The sequence below is a fragment of the Sciurus carolinensis genome, chromosome 8 (assembly GCF_902686445.1).
Source record: "Sciurus carolinensis chromosome 8, mSciCar1.2, whole genome shotgun sequence".
Taxonomy (NCBI): Eukaryota; Metazoa; Chordata; class Mammalia; order Rodentia; family Sciuridae; genus Sciurus; species Sciurus carolinensis.
In genome coordinates, this window is record NC_062220.1 from 14,880,654 (window position 1) to 14,904,535 (window position 23,882).

A 23,882-nucleotide genomic window follows, 5' to 3' on the forward strand; every position below is an offset into this window, starting at 1 on the left:
GCAACTTAGCGAGGACCTAAGCAACTCAGCGAGACCTTGTCTCTTAAATAAAAATATAAAAAAAAGGGTCGTGGATGTGGCTCAATGGCTAAGCACTGCTGGGTTCAATCCACAGTACTAACCCTGCTTAAGGCCTGCCAGAGGTTGCTCACAGCATTTAACATAAAATCTAAATTTATGATCATGTCCTACTAACATCATCTACTGCCCTGCTCTCCTCACGTGAAGCCACACTAGACTTCGTTTCTTAAACACAGGTGCCACCATTCCATGCTAGATCTTGCTTCTGCTGCTCCCTGTCCCTAAACAGGTTCTACTTGTTCAGGTTTCAGCTAAGATGTCTTCCCTGAACACCCAAGAGTAATCCGCCTCCCTCACCCACCTCTAGCACATTACCCAATGGTATTTCCTTCAAAGCACTTAGTAAATCTCATGCAGTTACTGGTGTACCATTTGTCTTCCCTTCCTAAAATGTTAAGTTCTCAGAGAACAGAATCTTAGTCACCTCATAGCACTGAATTCCCAATGCCTAAATAGTCCAAAACTTTAAAAAATGACTAGTTGTGCTTCTGGGCAAGTCATCAAGCTACCCGATATTGAAAACTTATATCTGTGGATGGAAGAAAAGTCTGTCCCATCTACTCTCAGAGTGCTGCAATGCTATAGAAAGTCGCAGATTACTGTGAAACAAACATTAGCACGCCCTGTTTTATCCCTGTCTCCCATTCCACTGGTCCTAAGAATTAACAGAAGTGACTGAGAGTCCCACAAAAGGCCACTCAACACAATGCCCACAGGAATACACAAAAACAAATGGTCTACACTGACCCCTAACCTCCATTCTCAAGCAAGACTCCACCTGCGGTAGAGAAAATGGCAAGAGTGGTCACATTACCTGCCTGTGTGGCATGGCAGCTGTGCAGGAGCTGTGGGGTCAGACCTCGCCTCACCCTTTACCAGGGTGCAATGCTCAACAAGTAACTTCGTCTCTGCATTCCTCAGTGTCCTGCATCAGAGGGCACCCAGAGAACAGGCTGAAAGGGTAGGCAACCCCCCTAGCACAGCAGGTAGGGCCCAGGAAGTACGGTAGTTGTCACTACCAGAGACACCACGACTCAGTCTTTGTTCTTGGCCAAATCACTTTATTGTTTTTTGTTTTTCCAATCACTTTAATGTACAACTTTTAATGTATCCTATGAACTGCATAATTTCTTGAAAGTCTCACCTTGCTCCTGCAAGAAAACAAAAGTGGAACATTTTAAGTACTTTTATACTTGCTAATCAAAATCCACATTTGTTTATCCAATTATTCAAGCATTTACTGAGCTCTGATCATGTGAGCAGCCTGTAGAGGAAGAAGCAAAATCACCCTCTTTCAGAGGGTTTACAGTTGGGTCATGAACACCCAGCATTAACCCAGGTGTGTATAGGAATACGGGGAACCTTGGAGGAACACCAAGATTAGTGTTAGCTAGGCACAGGCACATAGGTCACAAACCTGAATCCCAGTGACTCCCGACGCTGAGGCAGGAGAATTGCCAGTTCAAAGCCAGCCTCAGCAACTTAGCAAGATCCTGTCTCAAAATAAAAAAGTGCTAGGGATGTAGCTCAATGATGCCCCTGGATTCAATCCCCAGTACCAAAAGCAAAGGTAAGTGAGGATGTCAATGCCTGAGAGTTTTGAGGGGAACTGGGATTCTCCTGATATTTCCCTTCTCAAAAAGGAATGGAAAATAGCTCAGGATAGGGATGTGGCTCAGTGGTAGAGCATTTGCCTACCACTTGCATGAGGCCCAAGCTTCAATCCCCAGCACCACAAAAAAAAGAGAAGGCCATAACCCTTTGTAGTTTAAAGAATCAAATTACAAGTGGGGCACAATGGTGCATGCCTGTAATCCCAGCAGCTCAGGAGGCTGAGGCAGGAGGATCACAGTTCAAAGCCAGCCTCAGCAAAAGGAGGTGCTAAGCAGCTCAGTGAGACCCTGTCTCTAAATAAAATGCAAAATAGGGCTGGGGATGTGGCTCAGTGGTTGAGCACCCCTGAGTTCAATCTCCAGTACCCAAAAAAAAAAAAAAAAAAAAAGAATTTCCATACACTTAAATTTCCACAACAACAGACCCATATGCTGGATCTTTCCATTTAAATGCTGAGAAGAGGAAGGACACTGTGTTTTTGTTGCTGCATACCATAAACTCCCTGTCTTGTTCACTCACCACTGTATTCCTGGGCCTGGCACAGAACTGGTCTTTCTGTTTTGATTTTGTGCTGGGGATTGAACCCAAGGCCTCACACATGCAGAATTAATACACCTTTGATCAAAAGGATAGATAAATGGGACCCTAAAATTGTAATTTTAAGGAAAATTAATTTTTTAAAATATACAATGAAAAGGAAAATAAGACTAAAGGGGGTGGAGCACATGTGAAAATACTTAAGACAAAAATTAGCTACATGGGGCTGGGGATACAGGTCAGTTGGTAGAGTGCTTGCTTGCTTAGCGTGCACAAGGCCCTGGGTTCCGTCCCTAGCACCACCAAAAAAAAAAAAAAAAAAATTAGCTACATGACATGATTTAACTCTGCTTCATGCTGTTAGAATATGCAGTTCCTTCAAGACTGTCAAAGGTACAAAGTCAAATATGACAAAAGGTAAAGAATAATTTAAAAAGAAGAACTTAAGGAATACTTACTTGTAAAGAGTTGAGTCTATATTTTCAGTCTTCATCATCAGGGGGGATACCTAATTCCTCATCTGTCCACTGGGAAGGATCTGGATATGTAAAATGACCCTGGAGACAACCATTCAAAAAGAAAAAGAAGTCAGGAATCTATGCTAAATGAAGCAATTAAATTTCAAAAGAAATCTTGGAAGAAAAAAGAGTAATAAGGCTGATTGCCATATACACAGCCGTTAAGTACCACAGGAACAAATTGCCCCTTAATTAATTGGCGGCCTAACTGCTGTTTAATCTGTGCATTATGCACAGTGGCCTGAACTTTAAAAGTCTCCCCATTATGGGGGCACCAGCCTAAAGCAACACCGTTTGTGATAGAATATAGGAAAGAGTGGAGGCAACACATTTCAAAGATGCTCCACACCTGGCCAATGTCTTAAATATAAAGGTTCCAAACGCCTGTCATTCCTGCCGGGAATGCTGCGAGCCAGGCTGATGGCGGGATCCTCAGTCCTCACCTAAAGCCTACCTGGCTGTACCATCTGCCGGTAGCCACTTGTGCTCCTGACAACTGACCTGCAGTGAAACGGGTTTTAAACAGGAAATGTGCTGTCAGTTCACAGACACCTAACCAGCTCTTTCAGAGGATCTTTAAAAGGAATGGAATATAAAGCAACTTGATATTTCCAAAACTTGTATACTATTTGAGATTTTTTTTCCTATCCTGAACACAAACCCAAGTGTACTAAAAGGCAAAGTACTCTGGTCCCACAAGCACAGATTTGAGAAAAGTTAACTCATCCGGTCCACCCAAACCTGGCTGCCCTGTGCCTCTGGAGAGACGAAAGGACACTGATAATCATTAATCCACCTATTTAGTTTAGATGGTAAGAGAATTAGTTTCTCGTTTCCCTTCCAAATATGAAAACCTAACAAAAACCATAAGACATGGACCACCAAAATGAATACCATCAGGTGAAGTCAAAGGTAAGGAGTTTCATCCATGATGAGGTTCCTGCACACATTCGGACCACGTGGTAGTGAAGGGATACATTCACACAGAAAAAATGGTCTAGAAACAGAAAAACAAGCTACACTGATAACTTCCCTTCCAATACTCAAAAAAGGACACGAACCTGCAGTCTCCTGCACTTACCAGCACAGCATCTGAGTCGTGCCAAAAGCGCCACAGAATCCAGAACCACATAGTCGCACTGAAGAACTCACCCAGGAACACCTGGGATCTGGTCAGCTGGGGAAACTGCCTGTACCGGGGCTCAATATGCACACCACCACCAGCACTAGCAGACAAAACCAAAGGGAAATGATTTGCTACATGTTTTTGATACTAGAAACTGAACACAGGGGAACTCTACCACTGAGTCACACCCCCAGCCCGTTTATTATTTTTTTATTCGAGACAGAGTCATGCTAAATTGCCAAGGCTGAACTTGAACTTGCAATTCTCCTGCCTCAATCTCCTAAATCTCTGCACCACTACACCTGGCTATATCTTCAAAGTAAGTCATCCAAAACCCTGAGTTACATCCTACAAACTTTTTTTTTTTTTTTTTTTTTTTGGTTGGGGGGAGAGGTACCAGGGATTGAACTCCGGGGTACTGGACCACTGAGCCACATCCCAGCCCTATTTTGTATTTTGTTTAGAGACAGGGTCTCACTGAGTTGCTTAGCGCCTCACTTTTGCTGAGGCTGGCTTTGAACTCAAGATCCTCCTGCCTCAGCCTCCCGAGGCTCTGGGATTACAGATGAGCTCCACAGCGCCTGGCTAAAGCTAACATTTCTTAACCTCCTCCACCAAAGTAAAAGAAAATGATGGAGGTTTGCAATCCCTTTCATTTAGCTTGCTGTAAACGTGCAGCACACATTATGACTATGTTATGTTCCACGCCAGATTAACTGCACTGTGGCAAACTGAACACACTCCGAGCAACTTTCCAGGTTGAAAAAACTATGGTAGATGAAATTAAACATATATAATAAGGCATAAATAATATATAAATTCATATATATCCCTGCCCCCACCACCAGCATACAGGTACAAAAGTTAGCCTGGGACGTAGGAAGTGCTGAAGCTGCCATTCACCAACTATGCTTGAACCTCCACCCAGACAGCTACGGGAAGTGTGGGACGGAAGAGGCAGACTGGGGCCACCAAGACCAGGAGTCTAATTATTAGGCGCCTGAATAAAGCTGCAGCCTCATGGCAGAAGGGTGAATGAGAAATAATCACGGAGAAGGGAACCAGAACCTGTTACCAGAAGCCAGTCCTCAGGTAGATTTGCACCCAAATTCACACTACAGGGGTTGGACCTCTGTGGTCCAAAAACCCAAGCCAAGAATTTAAAGTAATCTCGGATTGGTGGTGACCTCCAGAGGCTACCAGAAGCAAGACCTCTAAAACTCGGATAAAAGTTCCAGGGAAAACATGCTCACAATCAAAAAGTACAACAAAATAAAATACTATGAGCCCTGTAGGGAGGAAATAAATAAGGAGGAAATAAATTGGGAAGAAACACCACCCAAAGAAATAATAGACCGAGCGTGAAGGTTCATGCGTGTAAACCTAACAACTCCGGTGACTGAAGCAGGAGGATCACAAGTTCAAGACCAGACTCGGCAACTTAGCCAGACTCTGTCTCAAAAATAAAAAATAAAAAAAGGCTGGGGATGTGGCTCGGTGGTAAAGCATCCCTTGGCTGAATCTCCAACACCAAAAAAAAGAATAGTTCGAACCTAGGATTTCTAAACGTCAAGTTGAAAAGGCAAAAGTGCTCTCGATTTGTGAAAGCTGCGTTTTAAAGGAACCTCCCTCGAGCCGTACTGTTTTCCTGCCTTAAGACCTACGGCTGCCCAGGATTCCCAGGTAAGACCCCTCGTCCTCCAGGGCGCTCCGCCGCCGGCGCCTCGCGTCTCGCGAGCTCCTCTCCACCCCTCGGCTCGCCCGCCTCCGCACGAACCCGGCCACCCGGACGGACCACAAGTCCCAGCGTGCCCCGCGCGCAGCCGCGACGCCCTGCGCGTCGCCCAGGCCCCCGCCTCAAGGTGAAGGCGTCCGCATGCCTCGCTGGCCGTTAGAGCCGGCAGAGCGCTCGCCCGGCGCCCGACACTCACTGGCGCACTCCGCTGCCTCCACCCGCCCGTGCGCCGCAGCCTCTGAAGAGGCGGCCTCCTCCGCGAGCGAAAGGCGCCAGCCGGGCCAGAGCCGACATGCTCCCAGCGTCCCGACAGCCGTCCCTGACCGCCCGCCCTGCTTGCGTCACTTCCCCGGAGCCCCGCCCCGTGACGTCACGGGCCGCCCTCGGCTACCGAGGGTGCGGGAGCCCGGGGAGGCGGGATCCTGGCGTTTCGGCCCCTGGGGTAGCGTTCGAAGGGCTCCGGTCGGCCCTCCGGCGTAGCCGGCGTGCGTAGGCTCCGGGCGAGCGGTTCAGGCCGGCCGGGCGTGGGCTGGGCGGAGCCTACGCCGGGCTCCGGACCAGGAGACCTGGTGCCTCGAGCTTGGCGAGCAGCCCGCTCGACGCCGTACGAGACGCCTGGCCGGGGAAGCTCCCAGCTCACTCTGAGCTTGGCGCTGCCTGCCTTGGCTGACCTAGGCCTGTTTCCCACGTGCTCTGGCCACTCTGCCAGCGCCTCCTGTCCAGAGGACGTCTTCCTCTGGTTCTTCCGAAGTGTCAGTACGTGGACTAGTGAATCAGAATCACTGAGAAGCCCAATCCCAGAGACTCGATTAAGTCTGGGTAGGGCCAAGGAATCTACACTAAAAAGGCTCCTAATTCCTTGATCCTTAGGGCGGACTGGACTTCTTGACTTTTGTGGGGTTTTTTTTGTTTTTTGTTTTTTGGTTTTTTGTTTGTTTGTTTTTTTTGTTTTTGTTTTTTTGGTGGGGGGGAGTGAATCCTGTAGCGCTCTATCGCTGAGCTACATCCCCGACCTTTTTTATTTATCTGTTTTTGTTTTTTGAGACAGGATCTCTCCTGGCCTCAAACTTGGCGATCCTCCTCCTTCAGCCTCCAGAGTCGCTGGGATTACAGCCCCACTGACTTTTTTCTACTAATATTACTTTCTATTCAATCCTGGATGAACTCCAACTTCTCTGTACTCCTCCAACCCCAAATTCTTAAGGTCTCCCCAGATGGGTTTTTCTCAGAACCTCCAGGCTTGTCTAAATTATAACAGCTGCCAACCGTGTCACACCTTGGAGATCTAATTTTGATATGATCTACCTGCTAAGCTCCACAGTATTTCACACTGAAAACTTAATATAGTCACAAATATGAGAAATAAGATGGCTTTGAAGAGAAGAATGGGCTTGAACTTGGGGATATGATTGCACTGAATGTGACTGATACCATTTCTTATGTGCCCAAACTCCATGTGCCCCTTTGAAATCCTTCCCAAGAGGTAAGCCCACATAAAACTTGTGATTGCTTAGCTGCCTCAGGCCCTTGTGAACAACCTTGGTTTGACCCCTTGCTTGGCCCTTTTTTATTTTTATTTTTATTTTGAGACAGGGTCTTAAACTTGCAATGCTCCTCCCTCGGCCTCCCAAGTCAGTGGGATGACAGGTGTACACCGCACTCTGCACTGCAGTCTTAACTCTTACAGGTGTATTAATTAGAGGAAGACATCCACGGTTTTCTGGATAAGTTGATTTTCTGGTTTACATGCAACAGAGGCTTTCTCTGGGCTACAACATTCACCAACTACTCTTTCTAATGACGTGTGCAAACCCCTGAAATAGTCCATGAATTGGGGGAAGCTGCCTCGCTGCCTGGCTTCCAGCAAAGAGCAACGCTATGGTTCCACAGCCACAAAACAAGCACACCTTAAATTTTAAAACATATCACAGAAACTGGGAGTCTGAAGATCTAGAGTTCAAACCTCAGCTCTGCCAATTAATTCTGTAAATTTGGACAGGTCACTTTCCCTCCCTGAGTATCAGTACCCCTCATCTGCAAGTGAGTCATTTAAGATACTACCTGGCTCAAAGCACATCAAAAATTTTCATTCCTTTGTTACGTCTTCCTTTCCCAGTACTAAAGTAATTCAGTTGAACTCGAATTCATTCACCCTCCCCATATTTCTTATTGAATTAAAGAAACTAGATTTCAATGCTTGCAGTATTTAAAGCAATATATAGTTAAGGATTCACCAAGGGTCTATAGACAGATGGATCGTAACTTTTTTGCATTGCTTTGTTTTTTTACTATAAAAACGTTTATGGGGGTTGGGGTTGTGGCTCAGGGGTACAGCGCTTGCCTAGCATGTGTGAGGCCCTGGGTTAGATCCTTAGTAGCACATAAAAATAAAGGTATTGCGTCCACCTACAACTAAAACAAAATTTTTTAAAAAAATTTATGATCTCAACCAGATGTTGTGGTCAACACCTGTAATCCCAGCAATTCAGGAGGCTGAGGTGAAAGGATCATATATAAATAAATAAGGGCTAGGGAGGTAGCTTAAGGGTAAAGCAAACCCCTGGGTTCAGTCCCCAGTCCTGGAAAAAAAAAGTTTATGGTCCCAATCAATAAACTATCTTGACTATGAAACAATGAAGCACATTTGTTTTCTAGACATGCTTTAAGAACTCCTAGGGCAAACAGCCCCTCCTGCCTTGCAGAGTACACTATGGCCCTCTGTTGTGGTGGTCAGATAAGCACAGAGCTTGATAACCACATTTCAGCAGCTGAGGGGAGGGATGCCACACCTGGGCACAGAGCTCTCGGCTTCTAAGTGCAGATCCACTTCACTAGACGCTGTGACCTAACACAGCACCTAACGCCAGCCTCATCTGAGATGAGAAGAATGAGAAGGAAAAGAACGTTGCTGGCCAAACTTCATGCTTATCTAATTCTCTAGAGGCGGACTAGGTCTCCTGGGGTGGGAGTGGGGTGCTTGGAAAGAAGAATGGAGGTCCTTCCTCCAGTGGCTTTCGCAGCACTGCTTTCTAGTCGAGCAGGGATCCAGCTGAGATGTCTCTTCAGCAAGAGCTGCTGAGCTGCTGCGTTATCAGCTCATACCCAGGAAAGCAGCCTCTTCTCCTTAAAAGATGACTTTGTATATCAAATATAGTTCTTAAGATGCTTATTCTAACTTTGAAGGTGAAGCAATTCCTCTTAAAATTCTAATTTTTTAAATTGGCAAATTGCTGTTAAGTCACATTTGTTACCACTTTTCTCCCCTTTGAAGTCTCAATTCCATCAGGGGATACTGTGAGCCAGACCCAGTCAGGCTGTACCCAGATTTCTGGCCCGAAAAAACTGAGAGGCAATAAACTTTGTCTTAAGCCACAAAGTTTAAGGGTGGTTTGTACACAGTGACAAAACTAAAACATGCCACAAATGGCTTGATTAAATTCACTGATTTAGCCAGAAACAGTGGCATACACCTATAACCAGTGACTCCGGAGACTGAGGCAGGAAGATCCCAAGTTCTAGGCCAGCCTTAGCAACTTAATAAGACCCTGTCTCAAAATACAAAAATTAAAAGGTCTAGGGATGTAGCTCAGTGGTAAAGCACCATGGGTTCAATTCCTAGTACCAAAACAAATACAACAAATCTACTGGTTTAAGGAAAGGGAAGCTCAGGGAAGTACCTGCTCTGTCTGTGTTCCCCTCTCACCCACGGGGTAAATAAATGTGTACTTGGCACAAGGGGCCATGTGTCTTGCCAATATGCCCTTCCCTCAGCCATGTGGTGCCACCCTGACCTCTCATTGCCTGCCCACCTCAAAACTTTGGAAATATTGCCTCGCAAGCATGAGGCCCTGGATCCAATCCCCAGCACCACAAAAAAAAAAAAAAAAAAAAAACTTTGGAAACAAATAGTATGTCTACGTAGCCCTTTGGGGAAAAAAAGGCACCAAGGGAATCTCTGCCCTAATAAACTACTTGCTCCCTAAAAGAGAGAAATGAGGAACTGTATCCTGGTGAAGGAAAAAATGGAAGGATCCAGTCTGCACTCAGAGTGGACGTTGAGAGAACAGAAGGGCTTGATTGTCGACCCATCGCCTCCACGCCGGGCAGCGTAACGTGCTGGGGTGCAGGGATAAATGCTGTTGAAACCTGAAGAGCTGCGTACACCTTACTAACATCCACTCTACAGGCTCATCAGTCGTGTCAACTGACCACATGTCATGCTGGCTCTGAGAGGACATCCCATGGGCGGGACCAGTGCAGAGGAGCATGCAGTAATTGCCACCTTAGTTCACTTTGAGTGTCACTAGGTGCCACTGCAGACCAAAACCTTGGTGAGAAGGGCATCCTGACTATGGTAACTATATATTGAGATGAACCAAAATTAACCTCACAAATGGAGAGGGGCAGGACACCACTGCAGAGCAACTGCAGTCTCAACATGAATGCCCAATTTTGAGACAGGATTTCCCTAAGTTGCTTAAGGCCAAGTTGCTGAGGCTGGCCTTGAAGTTACAATCCTCCTATCTCAGCCTCCCGAGTTACTGGGATTATAAGCATGTACCACAACGCAGGGCTTTTATGGCATTTTCTAATCCAAATATCAGCATAGGAACCACCAGCAGGACCCACCTGACCCGGGAGTATATAGAAGGTTAAGAAAAGAAAAAAACAGGAAAACAAAATAACTGAACATATTTGTCCTCCTCTGCAGACATTATCCCTAAAATAGTGTCCCTGGTGCCCAGCTTCCACAACTGAACGGACAAGAACCTTCCCTCCCTTTACTCCCCAGATAACCCAAAGCTTTCAAACAGACCCTGAAACCAATCACAGGAAAACAGTGGTGTGCCCTCCACATATCCCAATTTCAAAAGTTCCAGCTGCCACAGGAGAGGCCCTTGGGAGCAGCCTTCACTGCATGCCCACTGCCATGGTCAGGAGCAGGACGCTGGCCCTTTGAGAAGGAAGGGCTTTGCTGCCTCCAGGATGTCCAGCTTGGGGTCCAGTGAGCGGCCAAGCCCCTCCAACACCATGATGGCAAACACAATTGAGGCAAAGTTGCTCTCAAGCTTTACCTGAAACAGAAAAACAGCAGTTCTTCCTGAAGCCTCTTGATGAAGGTGTGAACCCTGGATAACCGTGTTACTCTCGCCCCTCAGCCTCTCTCGTACCTGGCCATGTGACTTTTACCATCTAGCTGACGTTCTTCCCCATACCGCATCACCCCTCAATCCTGCCTCTCTGCTCCCAGGAATCACAACAGCCAGACAGGGGTCAGGTCAGTCCACTGGGGCCTCCAATGGCATCGGCACAAGAAGCACCTACTCAGGAAGGAGCTAAGTGTGACTTAGATGAATTCCAAGCCACATTAATGTGAGCCAAGGTGTTAGCCACCCTGATCCTGGTTGGGGGGGTTTGCCCATTTGTTTGTATTAGTTTTGGTTTTTGCAGTTCTGGGGACTAAACCCAGGACCTGGTGCATGTGAGGCAAGCACTCTACCAAGGGGCTACATCCCCAGACCTTCCGGTCTTGTTTATCTTTGAGGAGAGGCTGCCTGAAGGTCAGAAGTCCCTCTTCAGGTGGACTAGCCAAATCTAGCTGGATCTGAGATGGCTGCCAGAGTGACCCCACATAACCTCTACCTCATTAGAAGCCCATTTTCACACTAGATGACACGCCTCCAGCACCATGACAGTTGACGATTGCCATGACTACACCGGAGAGAACCATGAAAGGAGGAAAAAGAGATGGTGCCCATATTGCCAGAAAAACCTCTCCCTGTTCTCAAAAAACATATGAATATTACTCCCCTTTATTAGCCTGTCCTTCTCTTTTTTTTTAACCCAACAGTCATAACCTCCTGACCCCCAACAAGTAGAGAAGCTGATCTGTGAGTCTATCTCCAGCTTCTCTTTTTCTTGACAAAAAACAAAGTCTCCTTCACTGCTCAATCAGTTTGTCTCTGTTAGGTCCAAGATTCTGAGGGAAAACAGACCCAGCTTGGGGGGAAAGTATTTGGTAACAGGAGAGACATGGAGTGCCTGAGTTGAGCTGTTACCTTTAAACTCGATTTTCTACAGCTAAATATCACATAGACTGAGGCACAGACCTGACAGACACAGACCAACCCTGTTCTGAAGGAAAGGCCCTGCTGTGCCTCCTCCCTGCAGGTGGACGGTGATGAACGTGCTCTCCACAGAGCTCTGCCCCCACTGGCTTCCCCAGCACGTCCCCGCTGACTGGGGCCTCACCTTGTGAGCCATCAGCAACTTGAAGACACTGGAGAGAAGGCTGGAAACGTGAAGCTGAAAAACAGAAGGGAGTCAGTACAGGTGCAGAGAATTCCAGAACCACCTCTCTCCCTTCTAGGACCCATGCCACCCCCTTTCCCAGCATGGTCACTCACACACACCGGGGGGCAGGAAAAGGACTATCCAACAGACTCCAGGAAGGACATCACCCCATGAGTCCCACTGCCGACACAGATGCCTGCAGGACAAGCTTCTGAGGCCAGCCCATGCCATCCCTCAGTGCACACAAAAATCACAGCTGAACAGACGTGAATGAAGTACTACTGGGCATTTCTCGTGCTGACCTGCTCCTGCTAATGCAGGTCGTGACCTTGGGGAAGGCACAGTGAGTTTTAGGGCTGTGTGTGATATACAGTGCAGGCTCTGGGCACATCCTTGGGTAACTCCCTCTCTCCATGCTCAGCAATCTCCAGAACAGCCACACCCCAGAAGGGAGGGGTCCCCGCCACATGGCCGTGTGGTGTAACCCAGCCAGGGTCAGAGATTGCCGTGGGCTTCCTTGTGCCTCCTGGAAGAATGTGGAGAGGGAAAGGTCTGCTCTTTTCCTGCCTAGAAACTCACATCCCTCTGCTGGCAAAGAGGCCTTCCCTAGACCTGGGACTGGTTGTGCCCCCAGGAAAGAGCCGTGAGCACCACCTGCGCCTGCCCACCTTTTCCAGAGTGATGGTGTTCTTCCGGGCCTGGGTCACCAGTGCAGCCATCTCCGCTTTGAACCCCTCCACATCCCTGCACTCACTGGCCCGGGCATGATGAAGGATGAGTTCAGCCACTTTGTGGCCCTGAAGATACAAAAGAAAAGCAGCTTGGTAGAGTTCACAAGCCTAGACCTGGGAACTGGCCACAGTCTGTCTTTTTTCTTTTTCCTTGCATAGGTGGGTGGTTACCAGGGTTTGAACCTAGGAGCCCTCAACCTCTGAGCCACTTCCCCAGCCCTGTTTTGTCTTTTATTTAGAGACAGTGTCTCACTGAGTTGCTTAGCACCTCACTTTGGCCGAGGCTGGCTTTGAACTGGCGGTCCTCCTGCCTCAGCCTCCCGAGCTGCTGGGATTACAGGCGTGCACCACCATGCTCAGCTGAGCCACAGTCTCAAAGCCTCCCCGGCCAGTGGGCCCTCTCTGTGCTTGGCACAGTCAAGGCAAGGTGCACACACTGTTCTTTGCCCTGCTGGGCCACATGAGGCACCCATGGAGCCAGAGCCTGAGTCCTGCTGTAACAGGCAGCTGTTTAGGAGGGAGAGCAGAATCCTTCCCTATGCCTTTCTGCAAGGTTGCTGCATCCCCTTAATCCTTTTAAACCACCTTTTGCTTAGGAGGTTGGGATCCGTTCCCCTGAGAATGAAGAAAGAAGAGACACTCATCCTGGGTGAGGAAGATCCTGCGCAGCATGTAGCCTTCCTGCCTGACCTCTCTTTTTCTCCTTGTAAAACCCCTTTGCACCCCGAACCACACTCCCAAGATGAAGTTTGGAGGATGCTTGCCCCTCTTTCCCCTTCAGAGTCGGTCCTTGAATAAAATTCATCCCTTCCTACCAACTCCCATCTGCCAAATATTGATTTTCGGGTGCTGGGCATCCAGGACTTACTCCAGTGAGATTGCTGCTTATTCTCTACTGAACCGTGTGGCCCAGGTCCTTCCTGGAGCAGCCGGCCTCTCCCAGGGGGTTCTTCCTGCCCAAAGAGAGCTGCCTTCCCCTGGTTGCCCCAGCCCCTGTGCCTTCTCCCTGCTCCCTTGGGACCATGTGGATCAAAACCCCCACAGTCTCGTGGGACATGCAGCCCATCCCCAGTGATCGTCAAGAATGCCCATCACTGCCCACAGCACAGCTCCAGATGTGGTGCTCCTCCTCCTGGGGCTGTGACCTTTGTCCTTCGCCCAAACCTGTACAGAGGCCCCACCTGCAATGCACCTCAGGGCACACTTCCAAAGTGACTTCAGGCTCCACTCTTGGTTGTTCCCCTCAAAACCCAGGGACTCATCTTAATTTTGCCCTTTTTTTGGTAGGGGTGCTGAGGCTTGGACCCAAGGGAACTACACCACTGTACCACAGCCTCAGCCCTTCCCATTTTTTATTTTGAGACAGGGTCACCCTAAGTTGCTGAGGCTGGCCCAGAACCTGCAGTCCTCCTGCTCAGCCCCCAGAGTCACTGGGATTCCAGGTGTGAGTCACCGTGCCTAGTTGCTTTTTAAATTTTATTCTTTTAAAACCAGCTCTCTTTCACACAGGGAAAAAGAGAATTCTTCAGCAGACAGTCAGAGAAGGTCTTCACAGTCACCCTTGATGTGGAATCAAGAGTGAGTTCCTGAAGGCCTCTTCTCTAATAGTAATCCCCAACCCTTGGAGTTCTTCTGAGTCACAGGAAGGGTCAACAAACAACTCACAGCACCCACACCAACAATCCACATGGAGGGTATGTTCTCTACAGGTGGCTTCTCCCAGCTGACTGTCTTGCAGCAAAGGGCACAGGCTGGGACAGCCATTTTTTGGTCAAGAGGTTAGCATTACTATTGCCCACCCACACATTTGCTGAGGGAGAAGAGAAACTACTAGAACACAAAGCATTTGGAAAGGTCACCAACCATAAACTGCTCAGAACTGGCCTGACCTGGGAGCCAGCAATGAAGACCCATAACACAGCTTCATGTCCTCTGCTCCTTCCCACTCCACTCGTGTCTAGCGGCAGCACCCTGGCAAACATGGGCACTTAGAAGAATGACCAGGTTGAGGAGCCCCACATCAAGACAGAGGCAGCTCCCCAGAGCCTGAAAGATCCCCTGCTCCCAGCAGATCTCACCTGCCCCATAGCCACAGCCAGGAAAACTGCCCGGAAATTCCTCAGATCTGCAGCCTGCAGCTCGGCCACAATGCCAGCATCCAGCAGCACCAAGCGCAGCGGGCACAAGGCAGGTGCCATGGCCACCACCAGCGTGTCACAGACATCCACCTGCTGTAGCTGTGCCTCACGGCTCGGGGAAAGTCCATCAGCACCCTGGACCAGGATGTTCCCGGGGTGAAGGTCCGCGTGCACGAAGTTATCCACAAATATCTGGAAAGAGATCACACCACTCAAGGCTGAGTCAACCCTTACCACCCCAGCGCCACCAAGCCACATGCAGAAAAAGCTTCAGGGTAACACTAAGCTCCCAATGGCCTATTAAAATGGTAAAGAGGTATACTGTTTCATGAAGCCTGACTGTTTGGATGTCATCAATTCAGAATGTGTGCAGGGGCAAGCTAAGTAAAAGTTTTCAAGAGAAAAATTATTTTCAAAGTAAAGAGCAGACCCGACTACATTTCAAAAGACTTAATTTTTACATTATGATTTGAGTCACTAATGTTCTAATTAAAAATTATTATTCATTGTTTAAAAATTTCCTTCAAAGCTCTATGTTCCTAAAATTCACAGAACTATATTTCTTTAAAAATGGGGCTGAGAGCCCCGCCTTGTTTCCTTTTATTTTGGAGCTAATGCCTCTGTGTGTCTAGTTTTGAGTGCAGTAATATAGAATCAGCAAATCACACTTATTTTTCTCCTTTTCCAGTATTTTTCATTTGTTTCTGTAGCAGCAGTATACACCAACTCTTCCTGTATATTGCCTGTTTGCAGGAAAATATTGTATGTTGAATAAAATTTTCTATAAAAAATTTTTTTTAAATGGGGCTGAGGGGCCTGGGGTTGTGGTCAGTGATTGGAGGGCTTACCTAGCATGTGTGAGGCACTGGGTTCTATTCTCAGCACTGCATATAAATAAATAAATTAAATATAGGTCCATCGACAACTAAAAAATAAAATGGGGCTGAGGGCCAAGCGCAGTGGCACATGCCTATAATCCTAGAAACTCAGGAGACTGAGGCAGGAGGATTGCAAGTTCAAGGCCAGCCTCAGCAACTTAGTGGTAGAACAGAGTTCAATCCCCACTATGAGAAGAAAAAAAATTTCTATTCAGCTAGGCATGATGACACACACCTGTAAGCCCAGCTATTCAGGAGGCTGAGGCAGAATTGCAAGTTCAAGATTGGCCCAGACAACTTAGTCCTGTCTCAAAATAAAATCAAAAGGACTGGGGGCGGGGAGGGGAGGGGTGTAGAATAGTGGTGCAGAGCTCACCTAGTATGCAAGAAGCCCCGGGTTCAGTTTCCAGGACAATAACAACAACAACAAATTACTATCTCAGCTCTTTGTCTGAACCCTGGGCAACTTAGGCAGGGCCTGGGCCTTGCTCACCACCATTCCCGCAACGCACAGAGGCACACTAGAGAGAAAGTGCTCAGCAGAAGCTGGGGTTCCTACAAGCATCTGGCGGGTTCAGCTACTTTGTAGAGTACACTTCCTCAGCATGTGGCTCCCTGCTTGGCTCACCCTCCTGCCCAGATGCTGAGCAGAGCCCCAGCATCTCTGATACCAACTTGACCACTGCCCTGGGCCTGAGCACCCAGGTCAGTCCAAGAGCTCACCATCTTCAGGAGCATGTTGATCCCCAGCTGCGCAATCTTCCTCTTCAAATCAACAGGAATTCCTGCCTGCTGGTAACTGGACACAGGCACGCTCTCCTTGGAGAAAGTCCGGGGAGAAAACAGGTTTTTACCCTGGCCCGCCCACCCCACTCCTACCCCTCTGCCCCCCATGCCACATCAGTGCTGCCTCCCCTGACTGGGGGTGGACCCAAACAGTCTGATCTTTCTCAGAGCCCTTAGGAATCTGTCATCCACATTCATTTTAACCGGTTTACATTTCTCTTCTGACATTTCTCAAAGGACAAATCTCAGGCTTATTAGAAAGGAAACCCATCAGCTGTGCCACTGATAAGGAGATGTTTGGTATCCTGGAAAAAGACAGAACCAAGTGTGGAGAAAGCTAGCTTCCAGTCAAGAATTGGCCAATAGAGCCATGAATGAGCTCTGTGACCTCAAGTGGGAAAATGGAAAAGAAAGGGAAGCAAGAAGAATGGGGAACTGACAAATAAGCATTTTAACTGGCTTTGTTTAATTCATGGTCAGAGCAACCCACCGAGATAGATGTTGGTATCCCTAACTAACAAATAACGAATGAAAGTCCAGAGTTTACGTGACTTGCTTAGTTCACACAGCTAGGAACACTGGACGGTTCATCTCAGACCCTGGATCCCACAGAGACCTCCATCTCTCAGAAGAGGCAGGACCAGAGGACAGCTAAGGCAAATGATGACACAAAAGCTTGGTGAGCACCTTTTCCGTGGTGAATGGTTTGCACTCGATGTGTCATGTCTCCAGAGATGACCCTGTGAGGCAGGAACTCTTGCCCTCCTTGCTAGGTCACCACAAATAACACAATAGGTTTTTAAATCTAAGAGGTCTGAGGCCGTGGACAATGCTCTCAGCCAGCTCACCATGCTGCCTCCCCTCCTGCCAATCTCCCAGCTCCTCCTGATTTTACAGGCACGAAACACATCCTCTCCCCCAACTAAAGCCTTCCTGGGGGCAGCCAGCTGCTGGAGTGACAGGTACCACCAGAGTCTCACTTCATAGGTTTCCACCAGCACATCCCTAGTAACGAAGGGGCGCAGAGGGGTGGGGAATCTGACGGATGACACATCCCGGAAGTTACGCTGGAAATGTTCTAGATTCCTAGCTTCATAACGCAGGTCAATCTAGAGAAATGGAGAGAAAAGATGAGGGCTAGTCTGGGCATGTGACAGTCACAGGTGAAATGCCAGGGAGCGGGCAAGTCGTGAGACTCGCCATGTCTTTTCCACCAGCTCTTCCTGCAGAACTCCCCAGGATACTTGAGATGTTTTGGCTAAAGGCTGCCCCAGAAGTCCAAAATCTCCACGTGAACTCTAAGCTGCAGACAGCAGATACCCCAGAAGGATTTGGGCCACTCTGCTTCTGTACCATCGCCTTCGTGCCCACCCACCCCCTTTACACCAGCCAGGGGATCCCCTGCCCCATCTCCCAAGGGTTTGGCTTCACTGCCCTCTCAGGCAGTCCAGTGCCCCTCAACTGGCCAGTCCTTCTGCCCTCTCCTTCTACTGGGGCCACTTCCACGCAGACCAACTCTTCCATCTGAAGGCCAGTTGGTCCTCCATCCACTGCAACAACACTGTCACCACTAACTCCCAATGGCTTTATGTGTGCCCGACTCAAAGGACTAGCCCTACTTTTTTTAACAGTACTGGAGATTGAACCCTGTGGTGCTTTGCCTCTAAGCTATACCCCCCCAGTTCTTTTTAGTCTATATTTTGAGACAGGGTTTCACTAAGATGCTGAGGCTGGCCTCCACCTTGTGATCTTCCTGCCTCAGCTTTCTGAGTCACTGGAATTACAGGCATGTTGCACCACACCCAGCCTCCCCATTTGTATCTTTTTCAGGGGATGGGGTACTGGGGATAGAACCCAAGGGTGCTATACCACATCCTCAACCCTTTTTATTTTTTATTTTGAGACAGGGTCTCCATGTTGTTTAGGGCCTCGCTAATTTGCTGAGGCTAGCCTCAAAATTTGTCATCCTCCTGCCTCAATCTCTCAAGTGGCTGGGATTACAGGCATGTACTAACCACACCTGCCCCCACCACTTTTTGTACCAGGGAATGAACCACAAAGCCACATTCCCAGCCCTATTCACATTCTATTTTGGAGACAGGATTTCACTAAGTGGCTTAGGGCCTCGCTAAGTTGCTGGGGCTAGCTTTGAACTTGCAATTCTCCTGCCTCAGCCTCCCCAGCCACTAGGATTACAGGCGTGTACCACCACGCTCCCCCCCTCTGGCCCCCATTTTTATCTTAATGAACCTCTCTGAGCTCCACTCTGGTGTGCTGATGCCCATTCCTCCCACACTTCTCTTCTTCCAGTCCTTGCTCTTCCCTTTCTGTGGGGCCCCTTCACCTCTCTAACTGTCCATGTTGGCCAGGTCCGTGCCTATCTCCCCTGACATCTGGCTCCGGTTGCTGCCTGGACATCCCCCAGGCAGCTCCCCTGAGGACAGCATTCTTGCTGTCAGGGTCAGATCACAATACCAGCCTCCTGACTGTCAATTTCAATTACAACTGGATGTCACTCTGTGGAGGCCCAGAGACCTTTAAACACTGGCTAAACTGAATTTACTTTCCCCAGTCCTCTTGTTCTCAGTCACCTGTGAATCACTAGACCACATCTCCCCTCCCCTCCAAACCTAATGGTGACCAGTGTCATCAACCCCCAAGGTGGTGGTGTCAGGAGGTGGGGCCTTTGAGAGGTGATTAGGTCTTGGAGATGAAGCCCTCCTGAATAGTTTAGTGTTCTTATAAACGAGGCCTGAGAGAGACCTTCACCTCTTTCTACCATGCAAAAACACAGTGGAAAGGCACCATCTATGAGGCAGAAAGCTAAATGTCACCAGACACCGAAGCTGCCAGCACCTTGATTTTAAACGTGGCCTTCAGAACTGTGAGAAATAAACTGCTGTTGCTTATAAGCTCCCCAGTTTATAACAGCCCAATTAGACTCACATGAGTCCCTGGGACTTAAAATCTTAAATCAGAAGATAGAAAGGAATGCTTGGTATATATTGCTTCTGAAAACCTGCCAAGTCCTGCACCATCAGACAGGGTGCAGAAGTCTACTGGACTAAGACTGCCCCCCTGGTGTGTTTATGAAGTCTAATTTATAAAAATGTCCCAAGGGTCCTGAACAGGGGAGAAGTCCTTATCTTCTCACCAATCCCTGGAAACAAAGCCCAATAGAGGCAAGAATGCAACGTGGCCAATTCCTCTTCTCACCCTGGAATTCAGTCTCTGATGGGAGCAGAACTAATGCTATATATCCCTTCAGATTCGTTTCAGTTTTCTCCCAGGCACAAAGGAGCACTATTTCCTAAGCTCCCCACAATTCCACCATGCCCATGTGATCAAAGCCCTGATCTGGACTGGGAAGAAGTGATGTTCCCCACTTCCAAGTCTGGTTACAAAATCTCCTACGTGATCCTTCAAGGCCTCCCATTTCCACTGAAACATGTTGAAGAGGGCAGTGCCAAACTTGGGAGGAAATTTGGTCCCCGAATAACTATGGAGCAGTGCCTCATCCTCCCCTCAGTTACTTGTATAAAAGCAAGAAATAACCTTGTTGCATGAAGCCTCTGAGATTTGGGTGTTCTTTGTTTTGTCAGCTAGTGTTACCCACACTAACTAAATTCATCGTGCTCTCCACATCCTGGGAGTTGATTCATTCAGCATCCCCTAAGCAACTGCTAATGGCAAGAACTAGGTTAGATGCTATTTACAACTGAGGGAAGAATTCACCTGTTGAACCATAAGCTTCTCAAACTCCTCCACAATCTCAGGCAAGCTAAGCCACTTGATTCCTGGCAAAAGTCCAAGGGCTCGGCTTCCAATCTTCATCAGCAGCAGGTCCATATGCACCTGAGAGAGCAGGCCAGGGTGCAACACCTGCCAGAAAGAGGAATAGTGAGACAGGAGAAGAATCAGGAGGACACATTTCACCTAGCCAGTGCAGGGTCCCACCTTAAAAAGAGAAAAATGGCTTCTTCTCAAAGCAAAGAAGTGGCCCCAATACCCACAATGCCCTAGGATGGTGGTTCCTCCATCCCAGAGGTAGCAAACTCCACATCTTCCTCATTTTCCTCCATCAGAGGAAGCCCAGAAATAAAACAGCTTGCACATTATAGGTATTCAAATATTGGTTAAGCTAAAAAGGTTGAGCATCCCCAATCCAAATACCCAAAACCCCAAATGCTCCAAGATCCAAAACTTTTTAAGCAATGACATTATGTCACAAGTGGAAATTACACACTTGACCTCATGTGATGAGTGGAAGTCATACCCTGCTGCACTAAAATATTACATAAAATTATCTTCAGGTGATACGTATAAGGCAATATGAAACATAAATCAATGTCATGTTTAGACTTGGGTCCATTCTCAAGATATCTCATTTGGGTTTTTTTCCCATATTTTTTATTGGTGCAGCATAGTTATACATAATGATGGGATTTGTTGTTACATATTCATACATGCACACGATATAGTTTAATTTGGCCAATATCACCCCCCAGCACTCCCCCCTCCCTCCACGCCTCCCACCTTCTGGTCTCTTTCCTCTACTGATCCCCCTTTGATTTTCATGAGATCCCTCTGCCATACCTTTCTTTTCCTTTTTCCTCTCTAGCTTTTGTGTGAGAGAAAACACACAACCCTCGACCTTCTGAGTTTGAACTATTTTGCTTAATATAATCATGTCCAGTTTCATCCATTTTCCTGTAAATGATATAATTTTATTTCTACTTATGTTGAATAAACCTCCATTGTGTTTATGTAGCACATTTTCTGTATCCATTCATCCGCTGATGGACACGGAGGCTGGTTCCCTAGTTTGGCTATGGTGAATTGTGCTATAAACATTTTGAATATGCAAATATTTAAAAATTCAAAAATGTCCAAAACACTTCTGGTCCCAAGCATTTGGGGTAAGGGATACTTAACCTGTGAATAGGAAGAATGTGGGGGCAACTTGCAGGGGGCATGTCTGGGACAGCTCAGTGGGCAGGCAAGATGTGAAGGCCTGTCATAGATGGAAAGGACCTAGCTAAGACATCGGAGCACTTACTTTCACTGCCACTGGGATGAGGTGATCCTGGTGGTCAGAGGCCTGAGACCCGACTGCATTTCCAACCAGTTCAGCTTTAGGGAGAAGCAGCCTTTCTAGAAATGACTGGTCAGCGAGATTTCCTGTGGGCTTCGGCTCCTTCTCAAGGTGTCCTAAGAGCTCCCTCAGGCCACCGACTGCCCCAGCTCCTGAAGAAAGCTTCAGGCAGGTGGCCTGACCAAGTCTGTGGTCCTTCTCCAGGAAGGCAGTGCTGGCAAACGCCTTGTACACCTGGGCCACGCAACCTGAACCCACTGGTTCCTGGGTCTCAAAAAAGAGGACACTTTGCCAGTCCTCCCCAAACGCCTGCCGGAGAAAGTGTTCAGTGAGGGTCCAAGGGTGAGGGGTCACCCGGACATGCAGCTTGGAGAACAGGGCACAGAAGGCCTCGGAAAAGAGATCACGCCGAGTGCTGGCCCACTGGCCCAGTTTAATATAGGTTGGGCCCGAGGTCTCTGTGGCTTTCAGGAGTAGGTGGAGCCAGAGGGTGGAAAGGCCGGGAGCCAGGTAAGTGAGAGGGTAGAGGAGAAGGAGGGGGAAGAATTTTGCCAAGAGAACACCAGCCCGAAGCCAGATACGGAGATGCAGGAAGACGGAGCCCAGCGGGCCAGCCTGGGAGACCCTCTCCACTGGCCCATTTTCTGCCAAGTCACTCCAGTGAGCCCTTCGCTGGCACAAGCTGTCAGGGGTCCTCTCACCACCGTCCCCATAGGCTGAGATGAGTTTGGGCAAAGTGCCCAGCAGAAGCCAACAGAACCTCGTACTGCGAGAACACCCCAAGGGTCTGAGAAGACCAAATTCCTTTCGGAGCTCAAAACACCTGAGATGCGACAAACAGACCCTGACGGAGATGCGCCAGGGGGTCACCATCCTCCCAGAGGCCCAGGCCTAGTCTGTCCGCTCCGCACTCAGGGGACATGCATCTATGGGGACGCTCGGGCAAGGCGCGGAGGCGTCCGCGGCGCAGCCATGCTCCGACCCCGCCTCCGGGGAGCAGCCTCAGCTCGGCCTGCCCCGCGTCCTGCTCCCGCACGGCCACCCACGCCACCCCGGGGCCGCCCGGCGGGCCGCCCATGCGGCCCGGCTCCACACCCGGCTCCTCGCCTGGGCCTAAGGCCCGAGACCGGCCGGCGCCCGGCCCCCGCGGCGCCAAATGGGGGCGGTCGGAGACGAAGCGACCGTGAGCGGCAGGAGCCGGGACGGACGGACGCGGGTCAGGCCCGGGGCCGCAGCGACCTGGAGAGGGGCCGCCGGCGCGGACAGGGCGGGGCGGACGCGGGGTCACCACAGGGCCGGGGCCGGCGCGGGATAGCGGAGCGGCAGCGCCCCGCCGAGGGCCGGGCAGGGTGGGGAGTCGGGGCGGGGCGCGGTGGACGGGGCCAGCGCGCCGGGGCGGCGGGACCCGCGGCCCAGGTCTTCCGGGAGCTCCCGGCGGCGCGGCCGGCCCCGCCCCGGAGCCGCCCCTTAAAGTGGACGCGGCGGGAACCCGGGCAGAGGCTGCCCGAGCCTCAGAAGACTGGTGACTGTCGCCGCCGCTCTTGTGATTATGGTTATTACGTTTTGCGTGTTCGTCTTGGGGGATTAAGCCCAGTGACCTGGAATCTGGGGTCCTCCCACATCAGCCTCCCCGGTCGCTGGGTTACGGGACGGCGCCACCACAGATTCAACACAGAACGAGCACCTTCCCCAGCCTGCCCGCGGCGACTCTCCTCTGACAGCTTCGAATCCTTACCACGAACTGAAGGCGGGTTCTGAGCACAGGCCGCTTTTCAACCTCGCTAGACTTGGGGGTGGAGTGGGGTCGGGGGTAGGAAGGTGGGGAGGTGTCGGTCTTGTGTGATTGGCGATGGCGTTTGGACATTGGGGAGTGGCTCCAAAAAGGCCACGTTCATTCATGCGACTAATACTTCTTGAGCGCATCAAATCCTTCTTGAATTCATGTTGAGTCTCAACAATGCATATTGAGCCAGGTGTTGCCTTGAGCTTTGGGGCAGTGGATACTTACATCCTGCGCTCAGAGGCTAGTCACTTAAGGAGGGGTCCTAAATGTGCAGTTTTAAAGTGTGACAAGAGTCACCAGAGCAATGAAGATCAGAGACACTTCCATTGGAAGGGGCTTCTTTTGCGGGGAAAGGAAGAGCTTCTGGAAGGGGGCCAGAAGAATAAAGTCCTAGCGGGTCAAGGTGACTAGGGCTGTAATCCCAGTAAGTTGGAAACCACCCAGCCAATTTAGCAACTCCTTGTGTCAAAATAAAATTTAAAAATAAAAAAATAAAACGGCCTGGAGGTAGCTCAGTGATAGAGAGCTAACCTAATGTGTGCAAGGCCTTGGGTTCTCTCTCCAGT

The 23,882-nt window shown here is 49.1% G+C and overlaps 2 protein-coding genes across 6 annotated transcripts; both read right to left on the reverse strand.

Moving 5' to 3' along the window:
* Positions 1-1,125: 1,125 nt before the first annotated feature.
* Ndufb2 (NADH:ubiquinone oxidoreductase subunit B2) lies at positions 1,126-6,009 on the reverse strand. The gene is made up of 4 exons (XM_047561576.1): positions 5,808-6,009; positions 3,832-3,976; positions 2,691-2,789; positions 1,126-1,232 (listed from the first exon to the last, which is right to left on the reverse strand). Exons 1-3 carry the CDS (start codon positions 5,903-5,905, stop codon positions 2,715-2,717), a joined length of 318 nt encoding a protein of 105 aa, XP_047417532.1. The 5' UTR covers positions 5,906-6,009; the 3' UTR covers positions 1,126-1,232; positions 2,691-2,714.
* Positions 6,010-9,510: 3,501 nt separating this feature from the next.
* Positions 9,511-22,979, reverse strand: Adck2 (aarF domain containing kinase 2). 5 transcript variants are annotated; one of them, XR_007109971.1, is made up of 9 exons: positions 21,498-22,977; positions 20,174-20,320; positions 17,419-17,547; positions 16,376-16,471; positions 14,715-14,966; positions 12,574-12,702; positions 11,864-11,917; positions 10,783-10,932; positions 10,548-10,686 (listed from the first exon to the last, which is right to left on the reverse strand). XR_007109971.1 is itself a non-coding variant. In XM_047562749.1 (9 exons), the coding sequence occupies exons 1-8, from the start codon at positions 22,404-22,406 to the stop codon at positions 11,875-11,877; spliced, it is 1,929 nt and encodes a 642-aa protein (XP_047418705.1). In that variant the 5' UTR covers positions 22,407-22,979; the 3' UTR covers positions 10,549-10,686; positions 11,864-11,874. The 5 variants fall into 5 exon arrangements, 4 of the variants coding, with proteins under 4 accessions (XP_047418707.1, XP_047418705.1, XP_047418706.1 ...); XM_047562749.1 differs by lacking the exon at positions 10,783-10,932 and adding an exon at positions 12,208-12,431 and having other exon boundaries at positions 10,549-10,686; positions 21,498-22,979; XM_047562750.1 differs by lacking the exon at positions 10,548-10,686 and adding an exon at positions 12,208-12,431 and having other exon boundaries at positions 10,811-10,932; positions 21,498-22,979.
* Between the last annotated feature and the right edge of the window lie 903 nt (positions 22,980-23,882).